Source organism: Humulus lupulus, chromosome 8, assembly GCF_963169125.1.
Source record: "Humulus lupulus chromosome 8, drHumLupu1.1, whole genome shotgun sequence".
NCBI classification, from domain to species: domain Eukaryota; kingdom Viridiplantae; phylum Streptophyta; class Magnoliopsida; order Rosales; family Cannabaceae; genus Humulus; species Humulus lupulus.
This window is the reverse complement of record NC_084800.1, coordinates 30,152,666-30,178,292: the sequence shown is the minus strand read 5'-3', so window position 1 is coordinate 30,178,292 and position 25,627 is coordinate 30,152,666. Positions and strand designations below refer to the sequence as shown.

General features: G+C 36.1%; 3 protein-coding genes across 3 annotated transcripts; 1 reads left to right on the top strand and 2 right to left on the bottom strand.

The window, feature by feature from the left end:
- The first annotated feature begins 690 nt into the window (after positions 1–690).
- LOC133793639 (probable carboxylesterase 9) lies at positions 691–2,111 on the top strand. Its single transcript, XM_062230947.1, has one exon. It carries the CDS (start codon positions 960–962, stop codon positions 1,911–1,913), a length of 954 nt encoding a protein of 317 aa, XP_062086931.1. The 5' UTR covers positions 691–959; the 3' UTR covers positions 1,914–2,111.
- A 2,126-nt stretch (positions 2,112–4,237) lies between these two features.
- On the bottom strand, positions 4,238–5,483 carry LOC133796610 (probable carboxylesterase 8). The gene has a single exon (XM_062234192.1). It carries the CDS (start codon positions 5,422–5,424, stop codon positions 4,438–4,440), a length of 987 nt encoding a protein of 328 aa, XP_062090176.1. The 5' UTR covers positions 5,425–5,483; the 3' UTR covers positions 4,238–4,437.
- A 17,702-nt stretch (positions 5,484–23,185) lies between these two features.
- On the bottom strand, positions 23,186–25,627 carry LOC133796609 (receptor-like serine/threonine-protein kinase At2g45590). Its single transcript, XM_062234191.1, has one exon. The coding sequence runs from the start codon at positions 25,505–25,507 to the stop codon at positions 23,402–23,404; it is 2,106 nt and encodes a 701-aa protein (XP_062090175.1). The 5' UTR covers positions 25,508–25,627; the 3' UTR covers positions 23,186–23,401.

Sequence of the window (25,627 nt, the reverse complement as noted above, 5' to 3'; positions counted from 1 at the left end):
TATCGTTCTAGTCCATTTTTAGACTTGGAAGAAACATCATCCTTATCGCTCCCTGGACGACACCTTACAAGGGGTCCGGGAAGATGAAAAGTTCCAACTTCGTGGCCCAGACTTACATTCCGGGACAATATTGGGCTTACAGATATTTGGGCCTCTAGGACTCACTCCTTCCCCATCTATTGGGCTCGGTCCAGGCCTTAAGTCCATTCAGGATGACCCATTGACTCAATGTCTGGAGCCGCAAGTGTGGGGAGAAAATGGGGATAACAAACATTATTAAATTAACTACTTTATAAAATTTGAGGGTATTTTGGTCATATTGAAAATCTAGTCTATGTTATTATTTTGTTTTATTTTGTAAAAAACATGGTTCAAATTGTCATTTACCAAAATAGATGGTCTGAAAAGTAACTTTTGCAAAATATTAGTCTAAATTAGTATTTACCGTGAAATATAATACATGTATTTTATAAATTTTGGGGGCTTCTTCCAGCTTCTTGTTCACACACACGATGACTATTTGCATATATAAACTATCAACCTTAATTAAAATATGGAAGTAGATAATGATTTTCTAATATTTTTTTTTTTTTTTAAATTGTAATTATCCCTTTATATATATTCGTTAAACATATGAGATTGAGATGTGGTGTTAAAAAAAAACGTAAGATTGACCACAAATTAACCGTATCGCAAATTCCACGCGTAGTCATCATATACATATGAACCCTACGTTTTCGTTAACTAATCAACCTCGCTTGTACGGTTAAGTCTTCACATTTTTAATGCATACCCATACGTACTTAAGTACTTCGAATTTTTCAATATTCCTTTAAACAAAATTACACTACAATCATCAGGAATAATATCCTTAACTGCAATCTTTTTCTTCTTTCCTTAATTCCTAATTAAATTAAAGTGTAATATTAATTTAAAACAGCTGCAGAATTGACCTTAATATGTCAAAATTCAATCCGTACAGCCATCTCCACGTCACTCGAAACCCAGACGGGACCCTAACCCGGCTCGACAGCCCCACCGTCGAATCACATCCGAATCCCCTGCCGGGAGAGGCGGTGGTGTCCAAGGACGTGACCATCAACAGCGATACCCAGACGTGGGTCCGGCTCTACCGCCCAACGAGGCTTCCGTCAAACGACAACGCCGTCGCCCGGCTGCCGATCGTGATCTACTTCCATCACGGAGGCTGGATTCTCCTGACCGCCGCGGACACCGCCGCCCACCGGAACTGCTCGCAGATATCCAGTGAGATCCCGGCGATCGTGGTTTCCGTCAACTACCGGTTAGCCCCCGAGAGCCGTCTCCCATCGCAGTACCTTGAAGGCTCCGACGCTGTCTGCTGGGTCAACCGCCAGGCGTCCGACCCGGAAGGAGAGCCGTGGCTCAAAGACTACGGCGACTTCTCTCGGTGCTACCTCTACGGGTGCGGGTGCGGGGGCAATATCGTCTTTTTCGTGGGGCTAAAAGTGAAGGAGCTGGACTTACAGACGCTGAAAGTGGCGGGGATCGTAATGAACCAGCCCATGTTCGGAGGTGTTGAGAGAACGGAGTCGGAGCTGAATTTCGCGACGGATCAGCTATTGCCATTGTCGGTTTTAGATCTGATGTGGGACCTGGTTTTGCCGAGAGACGTTGACCGGGACCACTGGTATTGTAATCCAATGGCGGACGATGCTCATAAGGAGATGATTAAACAGCTGGGGAGGTGTCTTGTGATTGGATTTGGCGAAGACCCCATGGTCGATCGGCAGCACCAGTTGGTGACGTTGTTGGTAACGTGCGGTGTCCAGGTTGACGCACATTTTGACGATGCGGGATTCCATAATGTTGATTTCGTTGACCGCCGCCGGGCTGCGGCTGTTCTCAGCATCGTTAAAGGCTTTATTTTCTAATTAATAATCATCTTCTTCATCAAATATAATTAATTCTTGTGATTAGCTCTTGTTATGTTATAATAGATTTCATTGTTCTTTCTATATAAATTTCTGGGAAAGAACACGAAACTGGTTAGTTATATACATATCATAATTAGTACATAACTTATTTATATATATATATGTATTTATTCTTAAATTTTGACCAGCGTGCATCTTCTGCAATAATCTTCAATTATAAGATATATTCATGATTGCAACAATCTTCAAGTAACATAAATGTAAGGATATTTATCATGCCAAAGATCATATTATAGGATATAATAAATAAAGATATATATAATTTATAGTACCTACTACTTCGATCATATATCAAAAAAAAAAAATATTGTAGGGGAATCTCACCCTTTCTTAATTATAATAGCTCGTAGCATTAGCTAGTTATTAGGCTTTCCCTCACATTTTTTTTGGTGGACTAATCAAGAATAAATTAATACAAAATATTGAGCATTAAGCAATCAATAATATATACAGTAAATCCTATAAAGTGTTTCCCTATATTATACACTTATTAATTTAGGCTCAAACTAATTATAAATAGGAATAAATTTTACATTGTGTAATAAATTAATTTTTTTTTGGTCCCGTCTTTAAAAATATAATAATTATGTTAATATTAAATATATTTATATATATATATATATTATTTTATACATACTAAAAATTTATAATAAAATTAATCATCAATTTAGACTTAAACTTGTAAAATAACTTTATATATTTACAACAATATATAAATATATACATTATAATTATAATTTTATGTCATTTTCATTTATCAATATTTATAAATTGAATTTGATATGTTTTATTAATTATTATTTAATTTAAATTTAAATATGTATATTTCTAATATTTTATAAATATAATTCTATTAAATTATAATTTTCTAATAACTCTTTAACATTATTAGTGTACATAAATAAATATAGTGTCTAACATCTGTGATGGCCTTTAGTAGTGTTATTATGTAATTAAACTCTTCCTCAAAACAAATTAAACTGTTCAAACAAGGTGTCATAAATAACTAACAACCCACTAGCTCACTCACTATCATTAATTATATCCACTTAAATATTAGGAAATTTCCCTCGGCTAGGCATTATGCTATGTTATCGACTATTAATGATAGTGGGGAGGCATGCAGGCGAGAAAGGGCGGATGTATTTATGATTTGTCTAGCTCAACTACAAGTTCCATCTTCTTTGCATATATTGGCATTGAATGAGAAATGATAGTCTTAACCACTTGTCACAATAATGGTAAGGAAGTCTTGGATATTAATTTCTCACTATCTTGTGATGTAAACTATTATGTATATATATATATATGCATATTTCAACCATAAAATTAGAAAAAGTTTTAACCATTAACAATAAATTTCTTCAACCACAAAATTAATTATACATACTTAGAGCACAACCAATGAATATGCTCTACTCTATTTTTTCAAATATATTACCAAAATCTTACTTTTTCTATTATTAATCAAACATTTACATTACACCATACATCAATTTTTTTATTTCTTCTCTATATTTTATTTACATTGTTTAAATATTATTTTTTATTCATTAAAATACTAAAATAAAAAAGAAAAAAATATATAATTAATATAGAAATAGAAAGAAAGAAAAAATAATAAAATAATTTTAACTTAATGGATAGTGTCTCTACAAGTAGAATAATACTATTCCTAAAAAATGTGTAAAATAACTTAAATTTAACTTACTCATTGTAAACTCATTTTTATCATTTTTCTATATATTTTAGAAATTTAACTAGTTTAGCACATTCATTTTGAGTGCTCTTATATAAAAATGATAATTATACGACACCAAATTGAGAAGTTTTCAGAAAATATTTCCCTAAAACCAAGTTTATTGGAAGAAGAAAAAAGATATCATATTAACAATTTATAACTCATATGAAATAGCACTATGAGAATAGTACTCCAATTAATAGGTTACCTGCTTAGGTCAGCGGCTCAAAAGTGTGGCGTGATGATATATATTAATTAGAATGAGAAATTAGTTACAAGTACAACTCGGTCGCCTCCTAGTGATCCACGATGACGACGGGATCGTAACAAGTGAATTCTAGAAGAAAAAAAAATTGGCCCACATTTCATTTTTATCAAACGAAAGTGAACCAAACAGTACATTTTTACATACTTTACTAACTTAACATATACATATATATTTCTTTAATGCATCTTTATGGCTTCGTTGTAGATAGAAGTTTGCAAATCTTATACACCCAACTAACATTCCATCTAAATTAAAAAAATTAATATTCTTATTTAATAGATTATTATTGACTCGAATATGTGAATCCTATCTCATGACATGATCCATTATAAACTTGCATTACATTAATAATTTTTTGTTCGTTTTACTTTTCTTCAATCACATGTCCAAAAATCATAAAACAACTTGTGCTCATTTGAATTTTTGATAGATAATTAAGGCTGACTACATTACTAAAAACTTGATTTAATTGGGTACAACATCTCATCATCACAACGAATGAAACGTTCAACGATGTCGATCGAGGCCTCAGCTTTGGCGGGTTCAAAAAGCTCAACGGCGTGAAACCCACCGTCATCGAAGTGGGCCTCCACATGGACCCCTCGACTTTTGAGTAACTCCACAAACTCCTCCTGCCGATCAATGAGTGGGTCCCCTCTATGCCCGGTGACCAGACACCTCGGCAGCCGTTGGATCCTCTCATCTCCACGGCCACCATTGACCACCGTCATATTGCAATACTCATGATCACGGTCAGCGCCCTCGGGCAAAGCCAAGCTCCACATCAAGTCGTTGGCTGGTAAAGGGACTATATGATCGTTGACCATACGCAACTCTGACTCCGTTCTCTGGACCCCACCGAAGTAAGGTTGGCTGAACACCAGCCCTCGGATCACCATAGGTGAGAGATCAAGATCGAGCGCACGTAGACCCGCGTGGTAGACCATATTTCCCCCAGCGCTACCCCCCATCACATAACACTTGGTGAAGTCGGCACACTCGCTGAGCCACGGCTCTGCTGATACGCCGCCGGCTACGGCGGCTATCCAACGGAAAGCTTCGACGGCGTCGTCGTAGGCGGCGGGGAGGCGGTGTTCGGGGGCGAGGCGGTACTCGAGTGATAGGACGAGAGCGCGGAGACGGACCGCGAAGCGAGAGCAGGATTCGTGGAAAGGGAGGGAGGTAGCGCTGAAGACGATGAAACCACCGCCGTGAAAGTAGACGAGGACGGGAAGCTTGGGACACGTCGGGAGAGGGTGGGGCTTGAAAGCGCGGAGGAAGGTTCCGGTGGCAGAGTTGACAGGGAAATCCCTGGAGATCACGGCTGACTCGTCTGACTCAGTTGCAGGGACGTTGGGGAAGGGGATTTTGCGAGTAAGGGAGCCGTCTGGATTGGGGACGATTTTGAGGAACTCGAAAGGGTCCATGGAGTCCGCCATTGTTATCTGTTACGATATATCTCTAGACCGATATGGTTTTGTTTGTGTGAGAGACAGACTTGCGTTGTGTCTATAAATAGCAAGTGGACGATATTTTTTTTTAATATTTGCAGCTAAAGTAATTAAAACAAGCCGCATTATATTTTCACCGAACAAAATATATAGTCTAATTAAAAAAAATTAATTTTAAAATCATTTTTAACATTTATTATCAATTTTTTTTGACATTTTTTATATTCTTTTTTTTTGTTAATTTCAAAAAATTTATTTTATCTTATTTTTATAATATTTTTTTTACCAAATTTTTATATTTTTTTGGTTTAAATTTTATTTTATTAAAATATACATTATTTATATATATTATGTTAATATAAAAAAGAAAAAAAATTAAAAAAATGTGAACATAAATATATAAAAATATATATTGTATATTAATTTTTAATAAAAATAAAATGTATTAATTAAATTTTGAGGTGGAAATATAATATCCCTTAAAATAATTTGAGTATTTACCGTGAACATCTAACAACAAAATTAACTATAGATACAAATATTGTAATTAAAAGTTGAACATGAGTATTTTTATAGTGAAAAAAACATAAGTATTTAAATGTAATATTTTTTGCTAACTTAATATTTTCGTGGCAGATATTTTTTTAATATGTTTTTTTAAAAAAGAATGTGTATTTGAAATTAATTAAAGAGAAAAAATTATGAATTATGGTTTTATTATGAATTAATTAGTTAATTTTTATGGATATAATGATAGTAAAGTCAAACTGGTATTAGTAAGATCTTAATTTGTGAATTATGATTAGACAACACACTACATGACAACTTTTTGTGGTCTTTCATTTTCAATTATTTTTTGTATATATTATATAATTTACTCGACATTTTGACTATTGTGATTTAATGTAAAATATTAGTCCTCCATTCATTTTGGCGAAGATAGTGGATAATATTACTTTACTCTTTAGTAATTATAAGGGAAAAAAAATAACTGGGGAGAAGTAGGTTTTTACGTGATCACATGTAGAACTATATTTATAAATGTTATATGGCACGTAAAATAATGCGAAAAGTATATTAATACTATTGAGATTCCAAAAATAATATACTTATATCTTCGTGAGAAATATGAATAAAAGAAATCGAGACAATTAATTCAAAATTTATGCATTTTATTAAACTAATTATATACAACGGGGTTCATAAGATACATGCATTCAAAACTTTTATTAACATTCTTTTACTAATTATATACATTTAAAATGTGATTTATTATATCAAAAATAATATATTATGTTTTTCAATAATAACGGAATAAACTTTATTAAATGTTATTTAATATAAAGCATTAATGAGGATAAAAAATCAGTAAGAATTTTGGACAGTTATTATTAATTATTTATGACAAAAACTTAGGGCATATTGCACATTATTTTTTGGTGAGTAATGCTAACAACAACTTCCTATTTTAACTTCTTAGTTAATCTTTACTTTTCAAAACACATGTGGAATATTTTTTTACGACGGTGCTCGTTGTAGTTATAATATATTTCCTGTAAATTTTCAAAAAAATTTGAATACTTTACGGTGTCGAAAATATGTTTGTATTTTTTCGAACATGTGATAAATTGAAATATCAAGAATTTTGTTTTCGGTAGTGTAAACTATTCATAATTTTTCGAATAATTTACAGGAATGATATTTTAACTACAACGAACACCACTATGAAAAAAAATTAGAAAAAAAATACTATGTTTTTTTCAGGTGGAGGTTGACTAAGAGGTTGAAATAGGAGGTTGACCATATAACACTTATCTTTTTGTTTTCAAAGTTGTGTTTTTTGAAATGAGAATTGAAAATATTTTTTGTAATTTGCAAAAATCAAGAAGTGTTTGGTTAATGTTTTCTAAAAATAATTTTTTTAGTATTTTTTTTATAAATAATCTTAAATGCATAATTAATAAATATATTTACAAAGAAAAAAATATTTTAAAAATTTGTAATATAGAAAAAATTTGAGGAAAGAAAAACTGATGAAAGAAAAATTGAGAAGAGAGAAATTGGTATGACCAAAAATGAAAGAGAAAGTGATGAGTAAAAAATTAAAAAGAGAGAAAGTGATGAAATAAAAAATAATGAGGAAAATTGATAAGAAAGAAAGTAAATAAGAAAATAGTGAAAGAAAAAAATAAGAAAAGAAAAAGTGATCTGAGATAATAATAATTAAAAATATAATTGGTGAAAAAAATTAAAAATATTTTGAAAATAATAATAAATAATTTTGTAATTATGTGTTTCTTGTAATTTTCTTTTCAAAAATTGTTTTAAAAATAAAAATTTTAAGCAAACATTTTGGTTATAATTATTTTAATTTTATTTTTTTAAGGGTATCTTTTTGGTTATTGGTGGTAGCCATTGTGAACGTTGTATTCTGTTGAATACTTAAAATAATAATTCTAATGAAGAAGTGGCCTTTTGACGACATGATTTTGAGTATTGGGTTGAAAATATTTGACTAAATAGTTAAAAATGAAAACGACTTATAAACGCTGTCTGCGGTAAACTTTTTGTTTTTGAATTTAATATTATTTTTATTTTTGCTTTTTTCTTGTTAAAAAATGAGAATATGTTTGATAATTATTTTTATTTTTTGTTTTTAAAATAAAAAAATAAAAATATGTTTGATAACTATTTTTGTTTTTGGTTTTTGTTTTTAAAAACAAAAAATAATAAATGTGTTTGATAATTTTTATTTTTTGTTTAACAATATAAAACCAATTTAATAAATGGAAGAAAAAAAATAAAAATCGAAAAACGGTTTAAAAAAAATTTAAAAGTGAAAATTTTCTATTTTGAAAATTTAATAAATTTTGTTTAAAATTTAAAAAAATAATAGATAAAAATAAAGTTACCAAATATTATTTTATGTTTAATTGTCAAATTTTTAATTAATTAAATAAAAAATTATTTATATACCTTGTGCATTTCCCTGTCTATGCTTTTTTATTTTGGCTTGAAATTTAGATCAAAGATTGGTGAACACAAAATGGACAACTCCTAAAGAGAAAGAGAACCAGAAACACTGTTTTTGCTTTTGTTTTGTCATGCAAATCTAGAACACAACGTACTAATTTCATAAACATTATCTTAGAAATACAAATTTTGTGTTTCTAATTCATGGGTACGAATATTATAATTATGATTTTTAATTTGGCACTTACAGAGCTACTCAATGTGTTTAAGTTTTGTACACCATGGTTTGGTAATGGTTTGATGAAAACGTGACTGATTTTGCTATATGTTTCCCCACTTTTACTACTTACCCTTAAATAGGGGAAATAATATATCTTTTGATTTTATTGAATAAAATAAATTCCCTATTTTTTTCGTTTAAATAAAAAACCATTCCTTAGACTTACTATAATTAGTTTTTTTTTCTAGCTAGCCAATAAAAGTCCGCCGAAATTACCATTCAAGCTTGAATAATAAATGGGAGATTATTTCATTTTGTGATTTTCTATATTATAATTTGACTAATGAAAAAAAATAATTAGGGCGATTTAGAGAGTATGCCCTATAGCTCGAGAATGAATTATTAAAGACCAAATGTGAAACACTTGTTGGATGCATCGATTGCGTAAATAATATGTTATGAGCTTATTTTTTTAGACAACGCTCAATAAAAAAATGCCAATGGACATGTGATGAGCTTATTTAATGATGTTAACGGGACAAATAAGGTACTCTAAATTTAGTTTGATATTTATAATGGATATTTGTGGCGAAAATACTTAAATTATTATGTTTGTAACACTTCAGTATCAAGTTATTTTTTTGCAGCGAAAGTACATTCTGTTCATGTTTTTGTGCAGTGTAGTGCATTTGTTTATTTTTGCATGTTTTTGTGCACTTCAGTGCATCTGTTTATTTTGCCATTAAGTCCGCCTACATCGTGAAATTTATTTATAACTTGAGCACTTTTGCGTGATCTGTAAAATCTGTACATGCAAGTATACGTGGTCGAATAAAGTAATATATGATAAATAGAGTGTTGATCCCACGAGGACTGATTTCCAAATACTACTAATTGATTTTCAAATTCTATTTGGTGAATTAAAATTTGATTGAATAATTAAAAGTAAAATGAATACTATAAACTATGAACAAAAATTAAAGAACTGGAAACAAAATAATGAATAAACTAATTAAAAATTAATAATAAAAAGCCTAAGAATTAATTTAATCAACTGTTCATTTTATTAATTTTAATAATCAATTCTAAATCTTTTCTTTCTATTATAATAGTATGTGAATATAATCGATTTATATTCTTTTTCAATATATAAGATCTCAATCTATATTCAGGCTTTCTACATTTCTGTGATAAACTTGAACAGATAAAAGACATTAAACATGGAAATCTAATTACTACACAAGTCATACAGATACTTTCGTCAAATATGCAACCTATGTTTATACAATGATAGCATATTCAATTCTCATCTTTCGATTTTGAATCAAAACCATTAAATCAAGTAAATAGTGATCAAGTATTTACTAGCATTAAACAAACATCATATAGATTAGAATAGAAAAGAAGTATCTATAGAAAATCATAATAAAATTAAATAGAAATCTCAGTGACTATATTAATTCCTAGATAAAAGAAATTAGTTCATAAATAACATGATGGAAATAAACTGCAAATAATTGTTCATAAAATTAACTTAAAGAATTCACATGAAAACAGAAAACTAATTACAGCAGCCTCTTCTAATCTAGGGTTTTTAAAAACTAAGACCCTTCTCAAAATCACATAAAAATGTTCTTAAATAGCCCTCCAATGTTCCCAAGTGAATAGACCATTTTGCCCTTCAAAAAGTGGTTTAAAATCTGAAAAACGCATATACAGCGTTGTAGCGCTGTGTCTGGAGCGCTGTAGCGCTAAAGTCAGAGCCAAAACGCCTAAAATTTTGTTCACTAGCGCTGGGGCGCTATCTTTGTAGCGCTGGGGTGCTACTTCCATAATAGAACGGAAATTCATTTCAAACAGCCTGCAGCGTCAACTCATTGTATTTTGATCATAACTCCTTCAATATAACTTTGAATTGAATAATTCAAAAAGCTATGGAAAACGAAGAGAAATATCTACAACTTCTCTTTCTATAAGTGTTTCCAGAAAATGAATAAATCATGGTCAAAATGCGGCTTGAAGTATCAGACTTACGTTATAGAGCATAAACGACGTATATTGAGCATCTTCAATGTAGTATTTTCCACACATAATGTCTTGAAACTCTATAATCAACACGAAATCTATCTTATTTATCATATTTAACATGTTTCTTCTCGTTTTATTCAATATTATGTATTTGACCATTAAAACCTGAAACAAGAAGAAAACAAGCATAAATCTGTGCTAAACAATCCTAAAAACATAACATAAAACAATCTCTAAAACAAACCTAAAATGAACCTAACATTGCCGCAAACATATCTTGAATTATGTACTTTCATCGCAAATATCCCTTTAATTTGGTACTTTTGCCGCAAAAATTCATTTAATTTGGTACTCTTGCTGCAAATATTTATTTAATTGGGTACTTTCACCGCAAGTATCCATTTAATTAGGTATTTTCGGTTGTGTCACAATCGAACTTAAGAGTGAGAATTTACGATTGTATCAAACTGCACCAAAATATAGACAGAATGTACTTTTGCTGCCAAAAAAATAATTTGGATACTTAAGTGCAAAAAACGTAATAACTTCATTACTTTCACCGCAAATATCCCTATATAATAATAAATGTAGATTTAGGTCACCACTTAAATTTATGATTGCTGAGGTTGGTGCAATCATAGAAACTAAATTTACTAAGAAGTGTTTGTTTTCTATGTAATACAAAAAAAAATGATAAATATATATTTTCAATTCTATTTGAGATTTTTATTTTTATTTATTATGTAAGATGTAAGATGTGAATTCAATAATAAATAATAATATTGCCACAAAAGAATATATAAATAATAATATTTAAATTTTAGATAATTTATATGAGTCTATGAAGATTGTAATGTTACTTTAAACAAGTATTATACTATATAAGTAGATTAATATAATCGCAGGAATGCTGGCAGTATTTTTTATTTTATATTTACATTTTCATGTTTTCATCAAATGGCACCGACAGATAATAACAATAATATGTTAGCTTTGTACTAAAATTAAGTTTTTCAAACGTTAAAGTGAGCTAACAAGTGACAAACAAATTATTTCAGAGGTATGATTTCTGAATATTCTCGAGAACATTTGACCATCAAAATTAAATGGGTCACGTGTTTCATAACATTTCAAAAGAAACTTTTAAAAAGTCTTTATAATACATTAATCATAATAAACATATTTTGTACACTTCACACCAAATTTGTTTTAAAGTAGGTATATTAACTGATGTATTAAATTCGGTTCATTTAATCCGTATAAGTTTTAGTAATAATCACATGAGTCAGTACATTCAGATATTTTGCAACAGTATTGCGGCAGTGTTCAGCTACTTCAACATGTCATGCCGTTCGGGTATGGACTCCAAACCCTTACTACTATTTGCAAAAGTAGTTCTAGATAACATTTGGTGGTGCAGGAACAAGTTCATTAATGAGAACACCACTCCAAATGCTGTGGAATTGGTGAATTGTTGAGTCCTTTGAAGAGTTTAGGAAAGAGCTCATCCCCATCATCAGTGAGCTGCCTTTAGCTTGGGAACCTCCTCTCCGGGGTTGGACCAAAGTCAATTTTGACCTTTCCGTGAGGCCGTAGTGATGGTGCATATGTGCAGTAGCTAGAAATGAGGATGAGAAAATTCTTTGGGTTGAAACACACGAGTGCAACCCATCCTCCATTATGATGGGAGAGGGCATGGTTGCTATGTGTCACGGGCTCACATTTTGACAGCAAAAATGCTTGTGTTGCACTATGCCTCCTCTGAGCCAAGGCCAGCCTTCCAACCATTTGGGTAACATTGAGTAAATTTTTTGCGCGACCGTGTGCCTCTGCACACTTCCGTCTCTCGAACAACTCTCAAAGAGTCACGCTCAAAAGCATCTATGAGTGCATCCGTGCATCAAGGCTATCTAGCCAAGATACTCACACTGTCCATAGGTTCTCACTATGGCAAGACAAATCCCAACATTGATGCTCACCTAAACATTTGCAAGCCAAAGTAGCATGTGTAGCCAAGAGTCATCACCAAGCTGACGTGCCAGCATCTCTTGTCATGTCACATTTGATACTATTTGAATAGCTCCCGTCACGGTCCAAGGACTCCCATACATCGATGGTCCAATCCTCAAGGCACCATGTCTTTACTCATGTTGGCAGACCCTCAAGACTAGCTGCTAGACTGGTAGCACACACTGGACCTTTGTCCCTCTCAAGCATTGTGCACCCTCCAATGCTTGTATGCTAGCAAGTCTCACAAATGACTTCCTGTGCCATCTCGTGTCAAGACTTGTGACCATAGCGCACTACGACGTCTCTCGAAGGTTTGGGCCATGTTCCATGCAAGCGGCATATTGGCAAGCCAAGGGAATCGTACCCATAAACCTCTGGCAACACGCTTCAACGAACTACTAGGACTACTGGGACAACCTGTTAATGTCCATGAGTACTACTCATGGAGACATATGAGTCCCCTCGTGGTCCTCATATGCCTGCCCTACTAACCCTCCTAACTAGAAGTACCTCACTTGACACACCTGCGCCAAGAGTGGTGGGGAGCTGACACTAGGTGCTCCCCCTACAAAAAGTATTATGAGCTTTTAGCCTTCTAATAGGAACATATGTGATTTTTCCTTGGGAGACATATTTGGCTCTTAGCTTGCCAATTCTTTGAATCTCCCAGATCTGATTGAACCATTGCGTTCATTGACCCTTCTATATGGGAACTACCAAGTCCCGTCCATTTTCAGACAATAATGAAAATATTTACGAAAATGTCATTGTCGTACAAACTAGGCATCAACATGCTCACCAGCTTGCACATTCGCGTGCGCATCTAACCGAGCATCAACCTAGCTTGTAACATGCCCTCAAGGCTGGAATGTTACACTCTCCCCTACTTCAATTGTCGATGCCTTCATCGACAACCGCTAGCCAATCCACGTCTTACCTCGACTCCTAAGCTCACTCCATGCTTCTTCTGAATCTTAAGTCTGCACTTGTCCCTCTACCACTATAGAATCATCCACTTGGTGACAATCTCTAATGTCCACTCTTTGACTCGATCAAAGACCCTGTGCCATTGTCACTATCCATATTCATCCAATGAACAACGTCCCTCGAGTTGACCATGTAGCCTTTGCAACACTGACCCCGAAGCAAACACATTCTCTGATTGTAGCTTCACTGCCAATCTTCCACTGCATACACCTATTGACAAGGACAATATAAGTGTAATGCCCCGGAAATCCCTAATGCAGTTTAATGGTTGGATTAGTAGGCCAAGAGGACCATAACTGTTTAATTATGTCATTAAATGATAATATACATGTTTATGTGATTTATATTATAATATGATGTTATATGCATGCATGTGGGTCCACATTTGATTATTATGATATTTTGGTAATTTGGCCCGTTGAGGGCATATTTGTGTATTTGGGTGCATGTTGTGATTTGTGAATGAGATCTCATTATTATGGAGATATATTCGAGCTATTTGGCATGAGACGGTCTTATATTTCAAATTAGCGGGTTTGTCATAATGTGGGTCTTTTATTGGGATATTGAGTAATGAGAATGTTATTTGATGATAAATTGGGAATTATTGAGATCAGAAGGAAATTCTGGAAGTTTTAACTATAGTGTCCCCGGGGGTGTTTTCGGGACCCCGAGCACTAGGTTTTATTTGAGGTTACTTAAGCTTGAAGTAGCTTGTCAGATAGAATCGTACGTTAGAAAACCTCTCGTTCTCTTCCCATTAGTTCGTTTTACCGTTCGAAGCATTTTCGAAGAAATCTCGAGTTCTAGGAGTCGGACTCAAGCGAGGATCGATGCATAACGATCCTAGGAAAGATTAGAAGCTTCTTGACCGAAGGATTTGACGAGAAACAACCCAATCAAAGGTAATCTAAGTTTTGAGTTTTTAGAGTTTCTAAGCTTCAGATTGGATTTTGTGAATCGTTGAGTTTTTGGTTCGTTTGAGCCTTGGGATTTGTTGGTTTTGGATCATTGGGAAGCTTGGAAACTTTGATTTGTTTAGGTATGTTTTTGGAGGGTTTAGGATGATGGAAACCGAGTTTGGGGATGGTTCTGGGTTGGGGGCCGCGACCCTGTTCTTGGGCGCCGCGGCCCTAGCTCGAAGAAGCTGGTGGAGCGATTTTGCCTTGCTGGGCGCCGCGGCCCTAGGTGTAGGGTGCCGCGGCCCTTGCTCCTGGAGTGGCTAGGGGTCGCGGCTCAAGGTGTTAGGGCCACCGCCCTTGGGCAGGTTTGAGCCCGTTTGAGTGTTTTGACCTCGAGAACTTGGTTTTAGGCCTTGGGATCGTTCCTACTACTCGGATTAGTGAGGATTGATGTCCCGAAGGCTATATCTTGGTTTGGGAGCCTTTGTTAATCATTTTATTGATGGTGTCCCATATTTGGTTATGGCTAGGTGACCGCTAAAGGACTAAAAGTCAGATCGTTCTCAAGGGTCGTTCTTATATTCATTCTCGCTCGAATCAGAGGTAAGAAAAACAACACCCTGTGTATATGACATGCATGATTGTTGTTGAGGCATGTTGGTTGATAAATGTGAACATTGATTGCATATTGAATGCTAGCAGATGTTGTTTACTTGTGTATGGCACTGATTAGTCAGGGACGGCACTGGTCGCGTATCACTAACCTAAGAGTCAGAAACGGCATAAGCGTCCTGAACGCAGGGCCGAATGAAGATTAGATCTAATCGATATCAGTGTTGAATGACTCTAAGGCATTAACGCTGGACCGACCCTAAGGTCAATGAATCTTATAAGCGCTTGGCTAGTCTAGGACTAGTTACTCAGAGCCAGGGCCTAAGGCCTAGGTGACTGCTTGTCACATGGCTAGGGAACGATATTCTATGGTTTTGACTCTATGGTCATGAGGTAGGTTATGTTGATGACTAGTCATCGTGCACCTAACTTGTTTAAGCTAGTGAAAGGATCACTTATCTCTAAAGCCCCGGTGACCCTATCGTCACATGGCTATTGGGAATTGAACCCAGCTTAGTGAATTTTGCGACTGTCACTCATCTGTTTTGGACTGAAAGTCCTGAATGGTTATTATGATCATTGTTGATATTATATCATGCTATATTGTATTTTACTGTTGGGCCTTGGCTCATGGGTGCTATGTGGTGCAGGTAAAGGGAAAGAAAAGTTCACCCAGCCTTGAGTGGAGAGCTTAGGTGGTGTTGTGTACATATGCGGTCGCTTGACCACCACGGCCAAGGAGTTCTCAGAGGAACTAGGGGGATTATCCTATTTTTGCTGCTTAGGTCTGCAGGTTTGTAAATTTGAAACAGTAGTGACCATTTAGAGTTGTAAATAACTTGTAAATGTTTTGATGGGCCCATGAATAGTTTTATGTACTGAATAAAATATACCCTTTCCTTTTTATTGGTTTTCCACCTTAGTCTGTTAATAACACTTAGAAGCACATTTTTAACCAAATGAATCAGGTAGCGAGTCAAATTTCCGGTTCACCGTAACTGTTCTGGGGTAACCAGGGCGTTACAATAAGGTGCACCCTTGCAGGGTGAGGTTCGCAAACCAACTGTTCCTAACGGCACCTACGAAACACACTTCAACTGAAGACATGTTCTTCTTAGATAAGTCACCTCTAGGCATTTCTAATGCGTCCATTTCCGGACACAACACTCGTGCCAATTGTAGCCTCTATGCAACATCTAGTGCATACTTGCACACAAACTTCACGAAGTAGTCTCTTTGACTTTTGGTCCTCCGACACTGCTACATCTCTACGGCTTGATGCAAACGACCGCTTACGACAGTAAGTACAATTGCTCTTTCGAACTTCTTTTCCCAAGCTCCAACAATGTTGTGGCCGTTGATCTGTTCATCATTCGAAACCATGCAGTAAAGATTTGGCTCTTGTTAATGCTAGCTCTCTAACATTGTGCTCCAAGTTTTGTCCCTGAATCAACATTGCGTCCCTCTAAACAACTTACTGAATCTTGACCAACTTGGCTACACACTACCTCACTCTTGAGGTTTGAAGTCATCCCCAATCCGCTCTCATCGGCAAGTGTTCTCTGAATTATTCGACTTGTGTTCCCATACAAGTGTCCCCATAAAACATGAAACGTGTCCCATAACATGCTGCAAAACCTGCTCAATCTTGGTCTCAGCCTACGCCCATGCATATTGTCTATCTGCGACTTCACTTTGCCACCCGACCTAATCACATCAGTCATGCATGCCTTCGCACTATAGAACCCATCCGTTGTTGTGTTTCCTCCTAGATTCACACACCAAACCGAACAAGTTCCCTAACTATTCAAACACATGAATTAGTGGGCTCCCCCACTTCAACTTGCAAATAACTTCCTTAGAGGCGTACCTTTCCTTAAGGCACAACTCGCGAGCTACCCGTTCTCCTAATCATTATGTTGATGATGGTTTTGATCTAATGCCTTGGTCATTCTGACTTTCTGCCCCACGACATCTCTAGGTTGCCTTAGTACCTGATTCTGACTGACTTTCACTCTAGGCCAACGTTGCACTAATGTTACCTTAGTCTCTGATTGCTGACTTTCACCCTAGGTAACTTGGCTCTGTCCATGGCTCTGAGTCTTGACTTTACATTTGGAACAACAGTTGATCTCAACGATAACTCATCTCGATGCTTTTGTAATGGAACATTGGCTGGTTATTTGGATGTTTGATCCATGAAGGTCTCTCCCCACTTCAATTGTCGGCGTCCTCTACAACTTGCCCACACGCAAGAACGTCTGACCACCCCAACTCCTCATGCACACAACAAATCTAGAAGTGCACCCGGCAGGATGTGACTCTCAAGTCAACTACTTCATGTAGCACCACTGTCTATTCCCATATGCGCGCATTGTCCACATAACCACCCATTTGATCCATCATACTAGCATCTCGCCCTTCCGGGCTTCCAGAAGCACTAAGTTCCTCTCTACGTAGTCCTCTGGCCACATGCAAACTCCAATACCACTCTGACCTCTGCACGCGGTCTCTTTGGTCATGCTGGCCTTTGATGTTAACATTCTACAACTCAGCATCTCCTTCAATGCTTTAGTGTTGCTCACACCATCTAACGTCTCTGTAAGCCAACACGTCCAACTCAATTGTCTCGGCGCCTCCCTTCTTAATTAAAACAAGATAACATGCAAACACCTCCAAGTATGATTGTCCTCTGATAACTGCGCCCACTGCCACCTTGGTCTCCCTGTGACACCCTTTGGTACATAAGTAGCAACTGAAGCATTCTATATCCATCTCTATTTGATTCATCAAAGTTGTCCACTCTCGACCATTGTCATGACTAATAAGTATTTGACGGCCACTGTCATACTTCCACATTCTTGCCCCCGAGTTTCCTTTTCATCAAAAGTGCTTCTTGCGGCTGACAATGTCACTGAAGAAAACCCGAGATAGTGCACCAAGCATATAGGCGTGACCTCTCGATCAAACCTTATCTAGCATCAACGAGTTCCAACTCCTCTGTAGCGTCCCTCCACAATTACACATGGTTGTTGTCTTTCTAGCATCACTGAACTTTTGGTTCGCAACAATCAGAACTTGTCTCCTCTCTAGGATGTCTAGTATTTCCATGAAGAAGAGCAACCAAGTCTCATCCCGTATCAGCCTACTGATCCTTTCTAGGTGACTAAATGGCTTATCGACATCCGCTCGAACGTTTGGACCTTTCTAATTCTTCTGCACGCCTACATCCCCTTTAGGATGGACTAACCAGGTTTACCCCAACTTGAGATGAACCTATCTCTAATACCAAGTGTCACAGACTAACATTTTGACAGCGAAAATGCCCGCGCGCCACCTTGACTCCTCTGAGCCAAGGTCAGCATTCTAACCATTCGAGTAACAATGGGCACATTTTTCGCGCGAGTGTGTGCCTCTGCACACTTCCTTTTCTCGAACAATTCTTACCGAGTCATGCTCTCAAGCATTTGTTAGTGCATCCATGCATCAAGGCCTTCTAGGCAAGATACTCACATTTTCCTTATGTTCTCACTATGCCAAGGCAAATCACAACACTGATGCTCACCCAGACATTCGCAAGCTAAGGTAACATGTGTGGCCAAGAGCAACCACCAAGCTGAAGTGCCAACACCTCTCGTCATGCCTCATTCGATACTATCCGAATAACTCCCGTCACAATCCAAATAATTTTTCATTATGGGAACTACCAGGTCTCGTCCATTTTTAGGAAATATTGAAGATATTTACGAAAAATAACATTGTCGTACAAATTATGCATCAGCATGCTCACCAGCTTGCACCCTCGCATGCGCCTCTGGCCAAGCCCCAACCTAGCTTGTAACATGCCCTCAAGGTCGGCTTGTTACACTATGCTTGCCCTTAAGTCTTCAATTACTAAAGGAGCGGATTATATCATCCTTGAAGGAGATGCCCTCAGCGTCATTAATGTGCTCAATGGTACCTCAAGGTCTTGGGAACTAAGTAGTTTAATCCCTGTCTTTGAAGCCCTTTTATGGGAAAGTTGATTGTTGTTGTTTTAATTTTGTGTCTAAACGTCTTAATTTTATGGCTCATAACTGTGCTAAATGGGCCGTGATGACTAAGTCATTTGGAGCATTTGATGTTGACTTTATTCCTCCAAATGTTCTTTGTAACGACCGTCAGTGGTCCCCTTATTGTTTAATGCAATTATCAACGTTTAAAATTTCAGCAAAAAAGAAATTGTTTAAAACTCGATTTGAAAATTAACACATGCCCAAAGCCCCAGCTGCTGAAGAAGAAAGATAGGGGCAGTAGTGATATTTGTCTTTAAGTAGTAACTCTGGTTTGTTTGATTTCTGTTTTGAGCGTACAGATGCTAACATTTTTGCTCACTATTTAGTTAAGATTGCTTTGGATAACAAAGTTTCATGTAAAATGAAGCATTGCCCTCTATTGCTCGTTCAGTCTTTCAGACGGACTTGCTTATTTCGTTGTAATCGTTTGTTGCTGAATGAATATCTCCCCTTTAAAAAAAAAAACCCAGATATAGTGCGTAGCCCAAATTTCTAAAGCTACGTTTCTTTAGCAAGGTTCAAAATTCGGCCATCTTGATAAGAGCCCCAATTGTTGACTTCGGGATTCTACAATAAAAGAGAAAAGAGAACTATATATGTAATTCGGATTTCTTTAACGAAAAACAAAAATATATACATTGCTCTTTAAAATCTACAAACTTGTTTTGGTATTTTTCAAAATGTAGTCAATTCACACACAATACAAAACTTGGTATTTGTGAAAAATATGTCCCAAGTTATTATTTGTAACTCACTAAATTACCTATAGTAACTGACACAGTACTAACATGGTTATTAACGGCAATTAACTTTATTATTCAAAATCATCAAAAAAGAAAAGGAAAAATACTAACCCACATTATTATGTATGGAGTGAATTGTAAATTTTACTACTTTTGTATTTTAAAGGTAAATACGCTGAAAACCCAAAAGAAAATTTATCACAGGACTAGTAGCAGGTAATGCATTAAAATAAGGGTTTCTAACATAAATGATCCTAGTTTTTCATTGTCTGTCAATTTAGTCCCTGAAAATATTTTTTTGGCAATTAAGTTTTTAAATTTTAAAAACAATAGCAATTAAGTCATTTTAGTTAATTTTTAATAAAATTCTAATTTTTTTTTATAAATAATTTTGATAGATTTTTTTTTTTTAAAAGTTCATTCAAAAACCAAAAAGTTTGGAAAAAATGATTTTTTCTCAAATACATTTTTTTTTTTACTTTTTTACTGTTCTTATTTTTTTTCTTAAAAAATACACTCTTAAGTTTTCAAAAAGAAGATTTTCAAAATTTCATAATTATGAAAATACGATTTTTAAGAAATATAACTAAACAATAACTTGAAAACAACTCAGTAGACTAACTAAACATCAACCTAAAAAAATCTAAAAACAACGTGAAAAAAAAAACATAAAAACAACCCAAAAAAAGAAGACAAAACCGTAAAAATTTCTTGAAAACCGTAAAATTGAAAGAAAAAAAATTGAGCTTAAAAACCTAATTTTTTAATGAAAATTAGTATTTTATGTAAAAATCTCAAAAAATAAACTAAATTGTCACTGTTTACAGAACTCAAGGATTTCTTTACCAAACTTTTTTTAGGGACTGAATTACTAAACAAAGTAAAACTCAAGGGACACTTATGCTAAAAACCCTTAAAGTAAAACAAGATAATAAGAAAGACACCACACCTTTTGAACATAAATTTTTATTTTTATTATTATTATTTTAGGACATATTGGCTACGAAATGTCCTCGGTGTAATAATACCGATTTGTGCTCGATTGTTGTTTTTCTTTTGTAAGTTTTTGGTTGTTGATCATCGTACGAAGCCAATGCCCCTATGCATTTGAACGAATTGAGACCTGGATTCATGGTTTGACTCACTCCTATTCAAACCACCTAACAGACAATTCAATTGAAATTAATATGTTTTCATGTCTGATTTTTTTGTGCTTTTTAGTTCTCAGTGCTTAATGAATGTCACCTCTTAAGCCTTCAGTTTCTCACATCATTGTAGAGTATTAGCTGGCTAGAAAAGCCAGTTAAGGCACGTGTGTCTAACATCTATACGACTAAATATAACGAACCCAATGAGGATATTCATTATGGTGGGAATCCAAGTCCAACAAAGTCAAGTGGAACAGCCTTTGTGTCAGCTTTTCAGGTTTTGGTTTTCAGAACCCATTCATAATTTCATATGAGCTTGATGATAGATCACTTTTACCATCCAAGAGAAGGGAGGACGGAAGACTAGCTGGCCTGAAAGGTCATCCACCACTTATGCCATATTATTGAGATTTTTTTTTTCAACACTTCTTTGAGCATAGGAAGTTCTTACCCAATTGAACTACCCTAGTGGACTTCTGACCTAACAATCAATCAATGAAAGGCATCTATCTATATACAAAACAATACAAGTACATGGGTTAACTTAGCAAGTGTCCAATAACTTCTATCGAAACATAATGGGACAATTACAAATGCACAAAGAAAGAAAAATAGTGTTAGCCTAGTATTGGGATTTGGGGTCAAGGCCAGTGGTTAGATCCCAATAGACTTTCTAACAGCCACTATTAACCATCAATAACAAACGATGTAATCTACACTCTACCTTATACTTCAATAACATGTTTAACCACCACATACACCTTTCCATAAATGTCAAAATCTTAAGTCACAAAAACCAATGAAAACAACCATAAATGTCATCTATCTGAATCTGATCGTATGCAATTCAATCATAATTTAATACAATGAATGAATATAAGTGAAGCCACAAAATAAATCATGACACATCACAGAGAAAGATGCAAATACGTATTAATACATCACTTATTTTGCTACAGTTGTTTTTCAACATAAACGGTTGACAGTAAACAAACCAAATATCCATATTTGAAGAGCAAATACGCCTATTTGTTGTACAGCAGTAGTACACCCTTTTTCTTTGCTCATATGAATTTCTCCCCAATTGGAAGACTAGTTGACTTTTCCTACAAAATATTTGGAAAATGTGGCGAAAAAAATGGAGAATATGTTCTATATTTCACCAAATTTTAAATTATATTCCTTTATAAAGAGATGCCATCAGCCTATGGAATTATCTTGAGTTCAATAGTGACAAGTATTTATAAAAATAAAAAGGTTTATCAGTGGAGAACGATAACTGAGTAGCGTGTTTATATAGATTGCCCGCATTAGCAAATATATCAGGTAAACTAAAAAAAAAAAACTATTCTTAAGATTACAGGTGTGATAAGATGAATTGGCATCTGTCCTCATTCAACTCACTCAATTTCGTTTCATGAAAAGTTAGAACAGCACTAAAGATTTTATTTTGATGTTATAAATGGGAGAGGAGAAAAAAAGAATTTTTTATTTTTTAGACCAAAAAATCTTAACTCTCCTCTAAACTCTCATCCATTTCAATCTTACCAAATTACAAAGCTTTCCCATTGGCCTAATGTGCTCCATTACACCTACTTTACTAACAAGTCACTTTTTTTTTTGCTTTCTTTCTTTTAACAAAGTACTAACTAATCACTTTGTGAAAGAGAGGAATGGGTCGTGGGACCAAGAACCAACATTTGGTTCCTTTTTTCACTGAATTTGATGCTAATTTGGCACCAAAAATCTTCCTACTTTGTAAAGGTAGCAGATAACAGAAAAGTAAACTCATCTTCCTCTGGCCCTATCAGTCCTAAAGTCATCAAAAGAAAGTTTGTTCATTTGAGTACCAGAGAGAGAGAGCACCAAAGGGAAGTTTTGTTGATTAACCTCACCATATTGAAAGCAAAAGAGAAAAGACTAATCTTCACATCTCACTTTTGACATTTATCCTTGGATTCTTCAATTTTACAACTGAGCAAAGGGACTACAGCATTGTGTGCCTAAATGATTCTCAAAACAAATATGGAAACTGAAATAGATTTTTTGCAGGTCAGACAGCAAATCTCTTAACAAAGAAACAAAGTATAGTGATTTGTACATGAAAAACTATGCAACACTTTTGGCCTTAAAAATCATGATGTTTTTCGTTTCTTTTTTCTTTTTTCTTTTCCTTTCTACATAAGCATGATAATTAGATAATCACCTACTAACAGTACATTCTCTACAGTTAATCAAAATGGTAAAACCCAAAAACAAAGAAAAAAGAGCATCAGATTATATAAACTCACCGTGCCTTCTTCCGGGACTTAAACGGAAAATTGGAAGGCGGGGATGGCGAAAACTCGAAGGGCAAATGAGGTGGCTCCGCCTCACCGGACAGCATCCCTACAATCTCTTTCATGGAGGGTCTTTTGCTTGGCGTCCTCTGGAGGCAAAGCAAGGCAATTGTAAGGCAGAGCAATGCCTCTACCTTATCCAATGAATGCAGGGACGGGTCAACAAGATCCAAAAGCCTGTCATTTCGTGCAAGCTGCCTTGCCCATGAGGTCAAATTAGCCCTTTCGAACTCCGACATCGGCGACGCTGTCACTTGTAGCGGTCTCCTCCCCGAAACCAATACTAAAATCAAAACCCCATAACTATAAACATCACACCTTTCTGATAGCTGCCCTCCTCCGCCGTACTCGGGGGCAACATAACAAACGGTTCCTCTCATCGAAGGAGTACTACTAATGCCGCCACTCTTTGGGATATCGGAACTCGCCCAATCTTGGCTATTTCTCCGGCCACTTCTCAGGTCGCCGCTTATACCATCTAACCACCAATCGATACTCCCTCTGCTACTCTTGCTCTTTCTCTTCTTTCTCTCTTGAAGCTCATCTTCGTCTTTTTGCCACCATGATTCTCCACCTCCTATACTGTTCTTCTTCTTCTTCTTTTTCTTCTTAGTGAGCTCTTCGCAAAACTCCTCCTTCCACCATTCCCTTGGTTTTCGATTCTTCTCTTTCTTCTGAGCTATTCTCTCTTCGTCCAGAGATGACCACCATTCCAATCTTTTCTTCCGTTTCTTCTTCTTCTTTAGTTCGGACTCTGCTTGCGACGACTCCAGATTCTCTGCCGAGCTCGGAGACGCGACGGCCCATTCCGCTTTAGGTTTCTCTTTTTTGATCTCATTCCCAATCCATTCCATAACGTAATCCTTCACTCTCCCTGACTCTGACCCTGCCCCATTGTTGTCTTGTTTCCACCACCAATCCCTCCCTGAACCACCTTTCCTCCTCCCGTTCCCAACCAAATCTCTCCCACTCTCCATGCTCAACCTGTCGAAACCGCCTTCCGACACGGACCCAATTTTATCTACCGTTGCTGGCGACTCCGCCACCGTAGTCTCCGGCGAAGCCTCGGGTTCTAAGATCCTAACGATGCAACTCTCCGGCGACCGATCAATAACACTTAAACCCTCTTGATCAAACCCACCAGTTAGCACACTCACGCTGACACTCTCTGTCTCTTCTAAGATCGACCCATTATCTTCCCCAACCTCCACAACTACTCCTTCATTTCTCCTCTTCTCCTTCTTCTCCGTGACGTTTTCCTCCCCCTCCTCTTCCTCTTCCACTACAAGATTCCCCTGATCCTGATCCTCTGTCTTCAACCTTGCAAGACCGAAATCCCCGATCTTAGCATTGAACTCAGAATCAAGCAAAACATTACTGGGCTTAATGTCCCCATGAATCACAGGCGGACTACAGGAATGGTGGAGGTAATCGAGGCCTCGAGCAATGTCAAGGATAATGCTGAACCTTTTCTTCCAGTTCATTAGTTCCGCACACTTTCGATCAAACAACGCCTCCTGGAGGCTTCTGTTAGGCATGAGCTCGTAAACCAACAAGAGCTTTCTTCTACGGCTGTCCATGGAGTAACCCAGAAGAGAAATCACATGAGGAGAGCAGAGGTTCAAGGACAAAGACAGTTCGTTGTGGAACTCTCTCTCTCCTTGGATTGAGCCGTGAGAGTCCATGAGCTTCACTGCCAAGGACTGACCTGACGGAAGCGTAGCCTTGTAAACCAACCCGAACCCGCCGTGACCCAGAAGGTTTGAAGCCGAGAACGACCCAGTGGCTCGCCGGAGAAGGGAATAGGAGAACCTCTGGTGCTGGTTCGAAACGCCGCTGGTTTGATTGTTCTGGTCAAAAGGAGCAGTCCGGTTGTACGAGAGCTTCCGGTAGATATAAACAATGAGGAAAAAAATTCCGATAACGGCCACAGTCAGTGTCCCTGCGAGAACAGGCACAAGGACTCGGTGGTAGTGGTTGTGGTGGTGGGGAGTGGAAACGGCCGGCGGAGTTATCACCGCCGGTAGAAGAGAGGGATCGGGATGCGATGGCATTTTAAGTAAATTAAGACGAAAGTTAAGGGCAATTAGGGAATCATAGCTAAGGGGCTTCGGAGTGTGAATACAGATAACTGAGAGACTATGCTTTTCATTCAAAGCTTATATTATTACAAA

Bases quoted from the DNA above. Each gene is read 5' to 3' on its own strand.
- LOC133793639 (XM_062230947.1), top strand. From the start codon at position 960: ATGTCAAAATTCAATCCGTACAGCCATCTCCACGTCACTCGAAACCCA.
- LOC133796610 (XM_062234192.1), bottom strand. From the start codon at position 5,424: ATGGCGGACTCCATGGACCCTTTCGAGTTCCTCAAAATCGTCCCCAAT.
- LOC133796609 (XM_062234191.1), bottom strand. From the start codon at position 25,507: ATGCCATCGCATCCCGATCCCTCTCTTCTACCGGCGGTGATAACTCCG.